Source organism: Crocodylus siamensis, chromosome 3 (genome assembly GCF_052110815.1).
Source record: "Crocodylus siamensis isolate JL-2025a chromosome 3, ASM5211081v1, whole genome shotgun sequence".
In the NCBI taxonomy this organism is placed as follows: domain Eukaryota; kingdom Metazoa; phylum Chordata; order Crocodylia; family Crocodylidae; genus Crocodylus; species Crocodylus siamensis.
In genome coordinates this window covers 89,662,241-89,678,222 of record NC_143397.1, presented here as the reverse complement: position 1 = coordinate 89,678,222, position 15,982 = coordinate 89,662,241, and the positions used below count along the sequence as shown (strand labels likewise).

Sequence of the window (15,982 nt, the reverse complement as noted above, 5' to 3'; positions counted from 1 at the left end):
AGCAGTGTGTTAGAATATTCAGTGAAGGTCAAACTGATTAAAGACGAATCCCATCAAAAATGGCTCCTAAATGTTGAGGAAAGGTAGTCTTCCTGCTGCCTCCATATTGCAGAAATGAGCAGGTTGCAAACGTCAAAGTTGCCATTTATGAGGGAAAATTCAACTGCCATTAAGGAGCTGAGGCAGATGAATTATGGGAGACTGAGACATATAACTAACTGCACTTGGTTTTCAATACTTCTATTTTAACCTGGTTCCTGCACTACTTCTGCCAGAACCTTGAGAAAAGAAAAAGTATCAACAGTAAAAGTCGGTACAAGAGAGAGAAGTCCCCAAAAATGAACAGACACTAACAACAACCCAAATCCTGCCTTGTAGAGAACTGAGAAAACAGAGAGTATTTATTTCCACTTCACTATCACAGGGCACAAGATAACAATCACTCTTGAACCTCTGATATTCATGCCATGGGAATAAAAAGAAACAACCAAAGGATGATTATCTTTAGGTTTAGATACTCTGAAACTTAAGTTTTGGTTAGTGTTCAAGGGATATACAATATGCAGAATTAATGATTGGGAATATAGAGACCAGAAATGACTGCCACACTGTGCCAGCAAGTAATGGTTCCTTGTGTTTAACAGCGCATTGATGGAGCAAACAGCATATGACAGTATTGGCTACAATCCAATTTGTGATTTTGCAGTATGGGAACAAGAGGGCGCATTCCCTGGGCTAGGCAATCACACTCCTTTCCCTGCCTCCAGTCCCCAACTTTCAAGTTGGTTTGAGGACATGGGGGGAGGTGAAGAGAGGTAAGGCTCTGAGCAAAGTACTGTTGATATTAGCAGCACTCCCACCTACCTCAGCTGAGAGCCAGCTAACTGCTGCTGTTCACTCTGCAACTTGCCAGGCTCAGCCCATATGGAGAGGCAAAGGGCAGGGATCAATTGAAAGAAAGCTCCATTCCCACTTTTCAAGTGCTTGCTAAGTTTGCAACTTAAATGCCATTCTTTTAATTCAGTTTTTGAAAAACATAGTATGCAATTACATTGTGCTAATCACCATAATATCCAGACACCATTTGAAAGCATTTTTTAAGCTTCAGTGTTATCTTGATTAGTAATATTTTCTTTGCTGACAAGGAAGCAGAACAAGACTGATGGAAAGAACCTCTATACAGGACAGCAATGTAGGAAAAAAAGAAACTCTTCATCCCTGTACTGAGAAATATCCAAGCAGAATATATGTACATGCTACAAACTGAAGATGGATAAGTAATGCCACATGATCACCTGTGATTGGTCAAATAGAGTCAGTAGGAGTCTTGTGCTATTGTTTCTGAACATCCAGTGCCAATACAATCAGTGCTCCCTCCATTCTGTCTCCCTTTTCTCATATATACATACACACACAAGCAAGCAAAGATAACAATATGGCAAAAGGGAAAAATACCATTCCAGCAAAAAAGAAATCTTGACATAGAAAGGACTGCAAAACAAGAGAATCAGAGTGAAGTATGTGAAAATGAAGAGGAGAAGCCTGGACACTTCAATACTCCTATATAATTATGGACATCAATGTTCATTAAAATGTTTTTCTATCATCTCCTAAAACATTCCTATTTTATCCTTCAGCCAGTATCCTTACAAAGAAGCTATTTCTTTCCTGTATTGAAACCAATATTTTAATACTGATGGATCTGTAATCTACTGTATATATTGTGATATAATAACAATAACTGTGATGAGATGACTGTGGATGTGGGGGGGGGTCATACCTTCACTTTAGCAAGGCTTTCAATATTGTCTCCCACAACATTCTCACAAGCTAGCTAAGGAAGTATGAGTTAGATGAATGGACTGTAAGGTGGATAGAAAATTGGCTGGTTCATCAGGCTCAACGTGTAGTAATCAATGGCTCTATGTCTAGTTGGTGGCTGGTATAAAGTGGAGTGCCTCTGGGGTTGGTCCTAGGCTGGTTTTGTTCAATACCTTCATTAATGATCTGGAAGATGGGATGGAGTGCATCCTCAACAAGTCTATGGATGACACTGAGCTGGGGGGAGTAGTATCTATGATGGAGGGAAGGGCAAGAGTTCAGAGAGACCTAGACAGATTGGGAGATTGGACCAAAAGAAATCTCATGAGGTTCAATAAGGAAAAGTACAATATCCTGCACTTTGGATGGAACAATTCTATGTACTGGTATAGACAAGGGACTGACTGGCTAAGCAGCTCTCCAGAAAAGAACCAGGAGGTTCCAGTGGGTAATACGCTGAATAGGACCCAACAGTGTGCCCTTGTTGTAAAGAAGGCTTACAGCATACTAGCCTGCACTGTAGGAGTGTTGTCAGCAGATTGAGGGAAGTGATTTATTCCCCTCTATTTAGCACTGGTGAAGCCACATCTGGAGTACTGTGTTCAGTTTTGGGTCTTCCACTACAGAAAGGATGTGGACAAATCGGAGAGAATCCAGAGGAGGGAAACAAAAATGGTTAGAGAATTGGGAAACATGATTTCTGAGGAGAGGTTGAGGGAACTGGACTTATTAAGCTTGGAGAGAGAAGACTGAGGGGGGATTTAATAGCAGCCTTTAACTGCCTGAGGGTTTGTTACAAAAAGGATGGAGCTAGGCTGTTGTCAGGGGTGGCAGATAACAGAACAAGGAGCAATGGTCTCAAGTCGCAGCAAGGAAAGTTTAGGTTAGATATCAGGAAAGCCTCTCTCACTAGGAAGGTAGTAAAGCACTGAAACAGGCTACGCAGAGAGGTTGTGGAGTCTCCATCCTTGGAGGTTTTAAGACCCAGCTTGATATAGCCTTGGCTAGGATGATCTAGTTGGAGATGGTCCTGCTTTGAACAGGCAAAGCCTCGACTGGGATGAGATAGTTGGAAATAGTCCTACTTTGAACAGGCAGTTGGACTAGATGACTACCTGAGGTCCCTTCTGACCCTAATTTTCTATGATTCTATGATCCAAATACGGTAACTATTCACTGCTTTTTTTTTTTTTGGAAGTTCTCAAATTCAAGTAAATTAAGTTATAATACTTCATGCCAAATACATTTTATATATGAACAAAAGCACAGGATAGAATTTCATGTAACTTGACACCTTCCTCACTATATCCAGTTCAGTTGGTACCTTATATTGAACTGGACTAAGGACGGTTTAGAGAATCTAGCTGAATTTTATGGTGCTGGTGAAAATCTATTCCAGTATCTGCTGTAATAGCATGTATTTGTATTATTCCAGATCATAACCACATTAAACATTGCACCAGTTTAGATATTGTATGAGTAGTCCTATCAAGAACAGTTTAATGCACTGACATATATTTTACATTTAAATTTGAGAGGGGTGAGGCAGTGGTTTGTGGGAGCATTTCACTCTTACACTGAGAGCAGGGAAGTGGAATGTAAGCAACAGACTTGGAAAGGGAAGAAACAAAACCCATATCTCTATCCACTCCTGGGCCGTCTCCTTACAGCACTGTTTGAAGCCTCTAGCTGGAACTGGGAGGCTCTTCAGACTTCCAGTGTAATTTGGCTTTTTGATCTATTATACGTGCCAAAAGCTGCCACCATTTATACTGGCAATTGAGGTATATAAAGTCATTTCACTGACTTGAACACTAATGGGCCTGATTGTTTTCATCAAGAGGAGGTTTGTCAACTGCAGGACAATTGTAGATGATGGTTGAATTGCTCCAGACTTTCAGCAGTGTCAATGAAGGTAGAACTTGGTCTCATAGATCTTGATTCTTTTCAGTTTTACAAAATCAAGCAGCTGTCTGCCTGCATGTATATGCAGCTGTCTAACTGAATTCTTCCACATCAAAAGTATGCACCTCATCAGACCTGTGTGTCTGCATGCACACCGGCACATCTCTAAAAAGGAGCACTATGCCAAGATGTTGCAGTTCTCTATTTTTTCCAAATGCCTTGAGACTTGTTTCAGAGGTATCAGTAACAGCTTCCTGAATCTTGATGAAATAATTCACATGCTTGTGCCTCTTGAGATATTTAGGCAACAGGGAGTTGTCTAGCTACACTTGCTTTCAAAGGCTGCCCCTTTAAGCCCCAAATGCTGTAAGCTTCAAAATGGGGCTTCACTGTGTTTTTTCACAGTGACAATTATCAAAACTGATTGTCCAGAGCTGCAGTAAAACATCTGAAATAAAACCTCAAATCACACAGTACACATCTCTTTTTGGCTTTCACTGCCAATTCAGAAATGCAAGTAAGTTAACCAAAAAGATCATTAGGGCCCAGATGTTAGGCAGCACATCAGTGTAAGAGGGGATGGAAATGCACCAAAGCAGGGAGTTCACACTAAGCTTTCAGAGAGCTCATAGAAGTCCTTTCATTTCATTTCTAGAGAGTCAGGACTCTTCAGGTTGGAGCTGAAGTGAGAGACATATGAATAAGATAGGGCTATCAGAGGTAAAGAGCAGTAGTTTTAGATGGGCAGAGAAAGTAAACTGCTCATCCCATATAGTATATTAAATTGGTCCATTCAGGTAACGTCAATAGAGCCATGCTGGTTTGCATCAGCTGAGGGTATGGCCCCAGATGTTGTTGGGACATGTTTCTTTACTAGTTGTCCATAGAGAGATCTGAAGCTATGTTAATCTGAAATCAGACAGAAGGCAAGGCAGGATAACTCTTTAAAGAAGATACACATTTTCATAGGCAACAACCTATATCTGAGATCAAGTAGGCTGCTGTCTATGAAAGCATATGTTAATGAATTAATCTTTAAAGTGTTACCTTGCCCTGCCTTCTTCTCGTTAATTTTGTGGAAGTCCCCATTCTGATCTGACATCACAAATCTTAATTATTAATATTATCATGCCAAGTTATTTAGATTAATTCACAGATTTCGGTGGAATCTGATGAACCACACCATGAGCACTTCTACATCTTCAAGCTTACAACCTCTTGGACTGTCAACCATGCATCTTAATGTCCTCACCACCCCAGCTCCCAGATGAGATTGTGAAGGAAGGGAGAACTCAATAAACAGGCAGCTGCTTGTTTGGATAAAGGGAAAATGTCCCATAAGTTACAATGGGGATGACAGATAAGGACAAAATCCACAATGTAAGGAAACATACTGCATGGATGCAGAAAGGATGGGGAAAGGTGGTGGCTGATATATGGAGAATACAAATATGACACTACATTGTGGAATAAAACATTGTAGATTACAATTGAAGAACATCTCAATTCTCTGTTCAAAGAGTATGATAATGTGATATATGTTACATCATAGTGTATGTACATCTATAAAATACATTGCATTTATTATGCAGTGCAGATTTACTGAACAGCAAATGGAACCCAGATTTTAGCTGGGTCTTCAAGGTATTAAAAAGGACAAAAAGTATAGGAAATTCCACCTGGAGAACCTCACATGGTGCCTTTGGGCACTCAGGCTTGGAGACAGAAACTATGGAGCAGATAGAGCATGAGACCTATGAATTCTGCCAGTGCTGAGGATCTGTAGGAAAAGGAAGCTACATAAATTAGACTGAATGGTTATTAAAAACAACATTTTGCTTGCAAAACAGTCAATCTATTTCGATTTGCTAGAAGATTTAGTAGAGTAGTGATTCTCAGTCAAGGTGTTGTGCAAGATCCTTTCAAGGGTGATGCTGGGTCTCATATACCATTAGTACTGTTAGGTGTGCAAACACCTACACATGATTCATAAGACACATTCAGAGATTTCAAGTAGGAATGCATAGTGTTAAAAACATTCTGACCAGTTGCATATTTTTGAGTTTCTTGCAACAGAAGAACTGCTGTATTATTTTGCTGTAGTCAAAAAATGAATGAAAGCTAAGAGCTGGAATTTTTGAAAGGGTGCCCTGAGTCTAAAATGATTGAGAGCCACTGTACTAGAGTTTGCTAGGGCTAAAAGAAAAAAATATTCTGCTGTTCTTTTTGGTTCCTTTCAGAATTTTACAGCAATGTTTATTCTTTTTCCTGAGACACTCATACAACAAGGAAGGAAAAACTACTTTATAATCTATGAAATTGTATTTTTAAACCACAAACGGGATAGGAAGGGGTATGGAAAGCAGGTGTAAAGACTTGAAACTCTTTTAAATTAACTTAAAAAAAAAAAACAAGCAAAGAAGATTTTGATTTGATGGTGTACCCCCTTAAAGAAGCTGTGATGTTAGGTGTGAACTGCATAAAACAGAGTGAAAAAATAAGTGTTTTATCACATGCTCAGAGTAGCTGGCTCCCTCTCTGTTGTTGCTGGTGCTGCTGCTGATGATTGAAGTGTGATGAAAAATGACAAACATGATTTCAAACAAAAGGGTAACTTCATATACTATAAGAGGGGCAGAATTAAATAACAAAGAGCCCTGTTATACAGCTAAACCATTCAGCATCCAAACAAGAAGTTCCACATATATTCAAATTTTTATTATTTTTCTTTGTTTTCTTTTTTTTGCTACAGAATATGCTTGTTTAAAGATAGATGAACTATTCCATGTCAAATTACTTTATTAGGGCCTACGTATTTCTACTGCCAAGAAGAACTGATTTTGTCCCTGCGCTGCAAATTTGCAGCATGGGGAACATTTTTTCGGTCTCGCATGTGCCTCTTGTTCCATCTCAAAGGGGTTTCAGATGGGGCAAGAGGCATATGCACACTCATCTGGATGCACCCCATGTGTTCCCAAGCACATCCTAAACATATATTCCTCTTTGCATATCCTAAATTTGAAACTGTACCAATAAAGACACTATGAAGTGTCCTTCCATAGTTATACCTGAAACCCCAGTCTCTGAGATTAGTTACTAGGGAGACCCAGCATCTCTAAACCAATGATGATGAATGTCAGGGAGGGTAACGAATGGAGGATAGATCAGTGCAGATATACCCAGTTCAGTGCTCTCCCTCTAAAGCGTCAACTCCTGCCACAGTTGAAGACAGGATACTGGGCCAGATGGACCATTTGTCTGACCAAGTATGGCACTTCCTTCTCTTGTTTTTATGTTCTTAAGCCTGGAGTAACCCTACTGGCAAATTTATAGGTTTGGAGTCTGCAGGTAGGAGCAGGAGGTGGGGTGTTCTTGGGAGTGATCTGGCATAGTGCACTGCCATAGTGGCATACATATTCTCTGAGTGATTTGCCCAGAGTTGCAGAACAAATCAGTGAAAGATTCCCCAGCCTTGTGCTCTGGCTCACAATGTAGTTTGTGGCTTGTTGAGAGAGCATTTTGATCAGTAATCCGCAAAGGCAGGGTAATTTCCTTGACCTTAGAAGGTTTTAATATATAAGAATGAAGTCTTAAATCCTTTCTTTTGGGGAATTTTTTTCAATAAGATTTTTCCTTTGTTCAACTCTCCCTTCAATATTTTAGAGAAAGCATGAAAAAGGTAGTGATTATAGACATATATTAAACCCCCCACCTAAAATTACATAAATATGAAGGGAACAAAGAAGGGAAGAGAGAATATATAAGGGACAGATATGCACGGCAAAAATTCATTAGAAAATACTCAAGGATCAGAACTTTAAGCTTACTTGGCACAAGCCACTAATGCACATATCCAGTGATTCAGTATAGCATCGTGTTCCATCGAGAACCTTTGGCGCCAGTTCTACAACCAGAGCTGTTCCTTTAGCTTGGCACTTCAGTGAACATGGGTTATCAGGATCATTAGAGACTGGAAGCCATTCATAAAAATGTCCCTGGTACTTGACATCATTATGAGCAGAGCACTGCTGGGCACGAAAATCTCCTGCTTCTGGAGGGCAGTCCTAATGAGGAGAAAGGGAGAAAAAGAAAAAGGTTAGGCAGTCTGTCCAAGAAGGCTCAGTACTTCATGCTGTACAGTGAAGAATGAACTTTGGCACAGGCACTTCTTTTCAGTTAGAGAAACATACTGGTCAAAATGCAGACATGTTCACCAATAGGGCCATCTTAAATATAGAAAGTTCAGCTGACTACTGTGCTGTCAGAGATTACTGCAGCAGTACTGAAAAGAACATTGCAAAATAATTTTCAACATAAGAAACACATTTGCTTGCCCTATTTGACAGTCCTGACACACTCCTAGGACGTGTCCACACATGCAAGTGTGTGCTTACAGCAGCTCAAATAGAAGCAGTACAAATTTGAGGTGGGGCTTTTTGCCTCAGCACCCATGCCAGGACATGCATTTGGTTGTTGTGCAGGTTGTGCCACTTGGGGCAAAATAACCCTGTCTGGCTCCTCTCGGATCTGTAGTCAGGGGGAGCTAGAGCCTGGAGCCAGTACCTGTGCTGTCCCCAGCAGTATTAAAACCTGCCCTGGCCAGCAACTCAGGGCTACTTGCCCTCAGGAGCTTCTGAGGGAGGAGCCTCTGGGAGGGAGTTGGCGACAACCCTTCCTGTCCCTTTGCTTCAGCCTTGGTCTCAGGAGCTTCTGGGGTGGCCAGGCCCCTTTCTGCCTCTGGCTGCTGCTAGCTTGTTCTCAGAGCTTTTGAGGGTAAGCTGGCTGCACCCCTTCCTGCCTTGGGCTGCTGCTGTTACTGCCCCCCACAAGGGGGGGGTGTCCTCTGCTGCATGCTGCTACCTCCTTTTAGGGAAGGGCCCGCTGCACTCCAGCACCACACCCCAGCAACACACTCTACCTTCTGCATTCCTGTTCCAGCCTGCTGCCCAGCCTGCCGCTGTGGTTGGGAGACAGCCTCAGGAGGCAGCCTGCACTGCCTGTGGGCACCTCCCCCACCATCACTGCCAGAGCATAAAAGTGCCTTGCCTGCCCCAGCTGCCTTGGCAGGCCAACTCCCACCTTCACCTCCACTTTCACGAGTCACACACCCTGAGTGGCTGTACTAGATGGCTCCTGCCATCACTGCTGCTGTTGCTGCCATCTGTTCTGCTGCTGCCCTCTCTCAGGAGAGGGAGATTCCCTGCTGCACCACCTTGTACCACTCAATACCATACCTGCACTGGATTACTCCCTAATACACTGATTGCTTTTGCCCTTCCACATAGCTGCCTCACTGCATCTGATCCTGCTTTGTTTCCCTGCCTGGTGCCATACTGCTGAGTGCCTGGCTGGAGGCCTGAGGGGCTCTTGGACTGATCTCCAACAAACAAAGTCCCTCCACTGCTCCAGCCATCTTTAACATCTGCCTCAGCAGCCTTCCCTATGTGTTTTTCCCGTTGCGTGGTAAGTCCTGTGGTCCACTCCCCCTTCCCTGGTGTTTGTTGTGTGGCTGAGTAAGCCAGCTCCAGTCTTCCCAGCCTCTGTGTGTATGTGTTCCCCCTCCCCTACATTCCCCAAGCTTAGCCTTTTTCCTGTGGGGAAGGATAAGGGCTCCGCCCCCAAGCCTAGACCACCAATGCCTGAAGGGCCAGGTGCGCCACACCAACAGGCACACCCACTCAGCCTATCCATGACCCTAGTCCTGGTCCCACCAATGTAGAGGGGGAACCACAGCTATGTACAGGCAGCTGCAGGGTGACCCACAGCTGCGGAGCCTGGACACTCCACCACTGGTCCTTCCAGCTCAGGCAACAGGGACCCCTTTCCAGCACTCTCCCATAGGCATGAGGTAAAGTGCCAACTGCCCAGGCAGGAGAACCTGCATTTTGAGACCTGGGTGCAGGCCCTGGCTCAGGTAGTGGGGGCCCCCAAGATCATGGTGGCCTCCCACTTTCATGGCAAGGGGGTCTTTTTCGATGCTTCAGAGGCTGCCGTACAAACGGTGGTGGAGAGAGGGCTCATGGTGGAGAGCGAGTACATCCCCCTTGAGCCCCTAGAAGAGCTGGGGACCAGAGTGGTCCTCAGCTCTGTCGCACCTTATATCCCCAGTTGGGCCCTGCTCCCCCATCTCCAAACTCTGGGGAGAGTTATCTTCTCAGTGGTGGCCCTCTCGCTGGCGTACTGAAACCTCAGCCTGTGCCACGTGCTCTTATTCCATCATCAGGTCATGATCCAGCTGGTGGCAGGAGCACAGCTGGAGGCTGACAGCAGCCTCATAATTCCTTTTCAGGGGACCTAGTGAGGATTTCCTATATGCTGTGGGGGCTGCAGTGCTTCCAGTGCTATGCCCTTGCATCATGAGTGTCCCATGGGTCAGGCAGGGGAGAGCATCCATAGGTCCCATTGGCAAAAGGGGTACCCCTACCACCAGCACCCCTCCCCACTCGGGTCCCCTGGCACCCCAGCCACAACTACCAGCCCCCCTGTGAGGTCAGGGGACTGCGCCCCCCAACCAAATTTGGTGGAGTCTTGGGGAGGGGGGAAGCAGCTAGGGGAGGAGAAGGAGAGGGACTCCCCCTGCCCCCAGCTGTGTCCCTGCTGGAACTGCCTCGTTGCCCCAGCCCTCACCTTCTGCTGAAGCCTGTCCACCTGAGGACCACCCCAGGGACAGGAAGGTGAAGGACAGGCCCTCCCAGTACACTAGCTCCAGCAGGTTGCCAAAGATGGAATGTCCAGGAACTGTGTATGTCTGGGATGTATCACGAGGAGAGGGTGGAGGAGAGGGACAGGCTGCAACTAGATCTAGACAGGTTATAGGGAGAACAGGATGGGATTCAATACTGACAAGTGCAAGGTACTGCACCTGGGGGGAAGAACCAGCAGCACACCTACAGGCTGGCAAACTCCCTTCTAATCAGCACAGAGGCAGAAAAAGATCTAGGTGTCATTATTGATTCCAACATGAACATGGGCCACCAATGTGGGGACGCAGTCAGGAAGGCTAACCACACCTTGTCATGCATCCACAGATGCATCTCGAGCAGGTCCAAGGAGGTGATCCTTCCCCTCTATGCAACATTGGTCAGGCTGCAGTTAGAGTACTGTGTCCAGTTCTGGGTGCCACACTTCAGGAGGGATGTGGACAGCATCAAGAGGCTCGAGAGGAGGACTGCTCACATGATGAGGGGGCAGCAAGGCAGGACCTACGAGCAGAGGCTACGGGACCTGAACCTGTTCAGCCTCCACAAGAGAAGGCTGAGAGGGGATCTGGTGGCCATCTACAAACTGGCCAAGGGGGACCAGCAGGCTATGGGAGAGTCCCTGTTCCCCCGAGCACTACCGGGAGTAACAAGGAATAATGGCAATAAATTGACCGAGAGTAGTTTCGGGCTAGATATCAGGAGGCACTAGTTCACAGTCAGGGTGGCTGGGATCTGGAACCAACTTCCAAGGGAAGTGGTGCTCACTCCTAACCTGGGGGGGGTCTTCAAAAGGAGGCTAGATAATCACCTAGCCGGGGTCATTTGACCCCAGAATTCCTTCCTGCCCATGGCAGGGGGTCAGACTTGATGATCTGCTCTGGTCCTTCCAACCCTACTATGAAACTACATCTCTCAGCACGGACTGCAGGTGCAGTGAGATGGCTTTCACTACCACCATGGGGTGGAAAGCAGTGACTTGCCTGCAGGTGCTGCTGATGGTGTTGGCAGTACCTTTTCTGAGAGGGTGCACCCCCTACACATTTCCAATTGTCCCCTGACGCCCACAGGGCAGAGCCCCCCACAGCACATGGACTACACTACCTGCAGGGTCCAAGCCCCCTCCAGGGCCTACAGCTCCCCACAACCCCTTCGCTGGTCTCCACCCCCTGCTCATTCCCCTGCTCCTCTCCAGCCTCCGGAGGCTGGAGAGGTGTAGGAGAACAAGCAGGAGGCTGGAAAGAATAAGAGAACGAGCAGGAGGTTCATTCCCCCAGATCCCCGCTTGCTCTCCCAGCCCTGCCCCCCCCACTCACTGGCAGAAGCAGAGAACAAGCAAGAGGCTGGAGAGAGCAGGGAAAGTCTCCAGCTTATCTCCAGGGGCTTGTCTCCAGTCTCCTGCTCCTTCTCTTGCTTGTCTCCAGCTTTGGGAGACCTGAGATAAGCAGGAGACTGGAAACATTCCTCTGTCTCCAACACATCTCCAGAGGCTGTCTCCAGCCTCCTGCTTATTCCCTTGGGAGGCTGGAGATGAGCCAGGGAATGAGCAGGAGGCTGGAGACAGCAAGGGAATGTCTTCGGGTTGTCTCTAAGGGCTGGTCTCCAGCCTCCTCCTCATCTCCAGGACCCTACTCCTTCTCCTGCTCATTTCCAGCCTCAGAGGAAGTTGGCCACACCAAGTTGGAGGCTGGAGATGAGCAGGAGAAGGAGCAGGGGGCTGGAGATGAGCAGGAGGCCAGAGACAAGCCCCTGGATATGAGCTGGGGACTTTGCCTGCTCTCTCCAGCCTCCTGCTTGTTCCCCCGCTCATGTCCAGCCTCCTGAGAGTGTGGGTGGGGAGACTGGGGGCAGGGAGAACAAAAGGAGAGCTGGTGGAATGAACAGAGAGCTGGGGAAAGGAATGGCGGCTGGGCAAGGCCTCCTCCAAGGTCTCCTCCCCCCTCCAATCCCCTCAGGCAGTGTGCCTGAGAACCAGGGAACGGACCAATCACAGAGACACTCTGGCAGGCTACCAGAGTGTCTCTATAGAGGACCAAGCCTCCAGTTGCCATTTTTTTTTACCAGGGTAATTGTTTGACCCCTGGATATCCAGGGGTCTAATTTTGCCCCCATGCTGCAAGTTTGCAGTACAGGGAACTTTTTTTTGTTCCCACATGTGCCTCTCGCAGCATCTCAAAGGGTTTGAGATGCTGTAAGAGGCACATGCAAGCTCATCTGGACATGCCCTTATTGACTTTACAGCTACTTGTATACACTTTCTCTCTCCCCCACATACATGCATGCATGCTTACGCACACACAAAGTATTAGCCAACTTTCCTTTTTCCTTTGAAAAGAAAAAAAAAACTGAAGAAAATTACTCAATTCAAATATTTGTTTATTTAAACAGTCTTAACTAGCTTTTTCCTCCCCCACCGGCCCCAAGTGACCTAAATCCATTGGTGAAACAATGGAAACCAGGAAAGTGCTATGTATATTTGTATTACTTCAACCTGACTAATGTAGGCACAGATTTTACCATCCATATAATCAGCAAGTTTGTAGATGTTTTTGTACAAATCTTATCAATCCTTTCCCCAGTCTTTCTGGGAGATTCTGAGACTTTTTGGGTGCAGATGTAACAGCCTTAATTTGCACTAGTTATACGATAAAGACTGTTACTTGCCAAATATTAAAAAGTCTACCCAATATGTATTTCACTTAATGGTGAAAATGATCTTTCACTGAACTGCTTTCCCTGTGGTAAGAGTTAAATGCTTTTGTGAGTCAAGAGGTGCTGTAGAAGTTTCATAAATCATTGGCATTCAAAAGTCAAGCCAAATGTCAGGAAGTGAAGATACTGACCTTAAAATTATGAGAGTTCAAAAAATAATAAGTTTGGAGTTTTTCATATTTGCCTTCCAGTGTTTGAGTCATTACAATTAATTTTTCAAACTTTTCTCTGAAAGCACAAGGACAAGAATCTCACTTGTTTAGCCAAGAGTTGAGATTATTTCTTAATTAAAGGACAAAAGGGGCTGGGGATTTAGGAAAAAAGGTTAAATATCATGAGACAGTGATAACATAGGAAAAAGTGGTAAAACTGTAGTATTATGTATTATGATTTCAATGGAAGTTACTTTTCATCATCAGTTGGCCAAGTGCTGGTTCAGTTTAACATCTGTTATGTCCTATACATAGGGGCTGTCTCTTCTATTTTCTGAGAGGTATGCAGATGGACTGTAACCTTGATGCAATATGTCTTTCCCATATCTAACTACCTAAGTATTCACAGAATTCTTCAGTACCTTACTTGTTTCCTATATAGGTAGTTCTGCCTTGAAATAAATATCTCCTCTGATAGAGATCCCAGTACACAGGTGCACTACCTTCAGCATCAGAAAAGCCAAAATAGCTATGTAACAGTTTCAGCCACTGCTCCTGGTTTCTATTGTATTGGATATGGACAATACATTTGTTAATTACTTGGAGGTACTTTTAGGCACTTCAGACTGCTACAATTTTTAAAAGATGTTAATGTCATCACAGGCCTTGGAGGCAACTTTTAAAACATATAAAAAATCACTGTTTTATACTTTTATGATTTAGTTCTAAGAAACAGTTCTTATAAGGAAAGCTGTCAAAGGCTCTTCTTAGCAACCCAGTAGAAAATTGCACTCCAGTTCTTGGACTATGTAGTCTGGCCCCCACTGCAGTCTAGAGAAGTGATCTGGCCATACCCATATGTACCGGGAGGTGTGAAACACAGGGTCAGTTGCACCATCTCAAACATCACTACAGGATTGCTCCATACTGGGAAATCCCCAGGTGGGTAGTTATTAGGGCTGTGCAAAACAGCACTGTTTCATTTCAACTTCCATTTCACTGTTTTGAAGGGACAGTGTTTCATTTCATCATTTCATTTTGTTTCAAAGCACTGTTCCATTTCATTTAGTTGAAACTGTTTCGCTGTTTTGACGCGCTTCGACATTTTGCCATAGGCTATAGGCTATAATGGGAAATCATGAAAATGCCTATAACTTTGTCATTTCTTTCCTAATTCAGATGCACATTGCAGGGATGGTAGCACCTTCTGAGGCCATGAGGCCTGCCAAGTTCCAAGGAGATAAATGCAGTGTTTTTGTGAAACTGTACCTCAAACAGTCGAAAGCAAAACGGAGCACTGTGGGGATGTGCCAGACTCCTCCTGGGGGGTGCAGACCCCCTGATCTGTATGCAGGATGACAAGAGGCTGCTGCTGTCACCTGGGACCAGCACTGGGCACAGCCTGGCCCCAGGCAGCAGTGGCAACCTCCTGTCATCCTGCACATGGACCTGGGGGCCCACAACCCCCGGGAGGCCCACACATGGTGGCAGCACAGGGTGGGCAGGGAGAGGGGAGGGCTACAGCAAATTTTGGGCTGCAGCTTTCCATCATGGCGGCCTGCCCCAAGCACCAGGGAGAGCCTGGTGCCACCCCTACCGCAATCCCATGAGCAGTGGATGCCGCCTGCCTGCAGTCACTGAGCTGTGTTATACTAGGGGTTCAGGGCATGATGCAACCCAGTGGCTGCAGGCAGGTGGCATCAGGCAGGTGGCATCTAGGGCTGGAGCAGGGTTGACATTGGGGTCTTCTTGGCGCTCACTGGCAACGTTGGGAGGGCAGGTTGAGCTTCACGGGGCTGGCAGAGCCACTCCCACAGCCAGGCTGCACTCTGAGCGGCTCCACCAGCCCCACGGAGATCAGCCTGGTGGTGGAAAGTGGGGAAGAGCCACTGGCCACTGTGCTTGGAGCCAGGGCTGCACTCCAGGCAGCTCTGCCACTGGCTTTCTGCTGCCTCCTGGCTCAGCTCTGTGGGGCTGCAGAGCCTCCTGCCACCTGGGTGTGTTCACTAGGGCTGTGCTCCAAGTGGCTCTGCCAGCCCCATAGAACTCAGCCCAGTGGCAGGAGAGCTAGTGGCGAAGCTGCTCAGAGTGCAGGCCTGGTGAGCACAGCCCAGTGGTGGGAGGCTCCACAGCCCCATGGAGCTGAGCCTGGCAGCAGGAGGCAGCGGAGAGCCACTGGCCAGGGCTGTGCTCAGAGCCAGGGCTGCACTCTGAGCAGCTCTGCCACTGGTCCTCCTGCTGCTGGCTGAGCTCTGTGGGGCTGACGGAGCCGCTCAGAGCATAGCCCTCTCCCCCATCTCCCACCACTGGGCTGCACTCCAGTTGGCTCCACCAGCCTCACAGAGCTGAGGTTAGTTGCAGGAGGTGGCAGGACAGCCACTGGCCAGGTCTGCGCTTGGAGCCAGAGCTGCGCTCCAAGTGGCTCTGCCACTGGCTCTCCTGCCACCGGGCTGAGCTCCGTAGAGAAGACCCCGGCACAGCTCCACAGCCCACAGCCCTCCCATTGCAGCTGGAACTGGTGGCCCCCCAGGAAGAGCTGGGGGAAGCGATCAGAGAGCTGGAGGAAAGATTGGGGAGCTGAGGAATCCAACTGGGAGCTGAACGTTCCCCCAGTTCCCAGCTGGATTCCCTCGATCTCTGATCGCTTCCCCAGCTCTTCCCGTGGGGTGCGGGCCCCTGGATCTGCATGCTGGT

At 46.6% G+C, this 15,982-nt stretch overlaps 1 protein-coding gene across 4 annotated transcripts in view; it reads right to left on the bottom strand.

The window, feature by feature from the left end:
- Positions 1-15,982, bottom strand: part of ADAMTSL1 (ADAMTS like 1) — an 872,699-nt gene that overhangs the window by 225,833 nt on the left and 630,884 nt on the right. For all 4 annotated transcript variants that reach the window (XM_090038771.1, XM_090038775.1, XM_090038773.1 and 1 more), the window contains one exon: positions 7,554-7,790. In XM_090038771.1, coding sequence (XP_089894897.1) covers positions 7,554-7,790 — 237 coding nt within the window. The remainder of the gene's footprint in view (positions 1-7,553; positions 7,791-15,982) is intronic.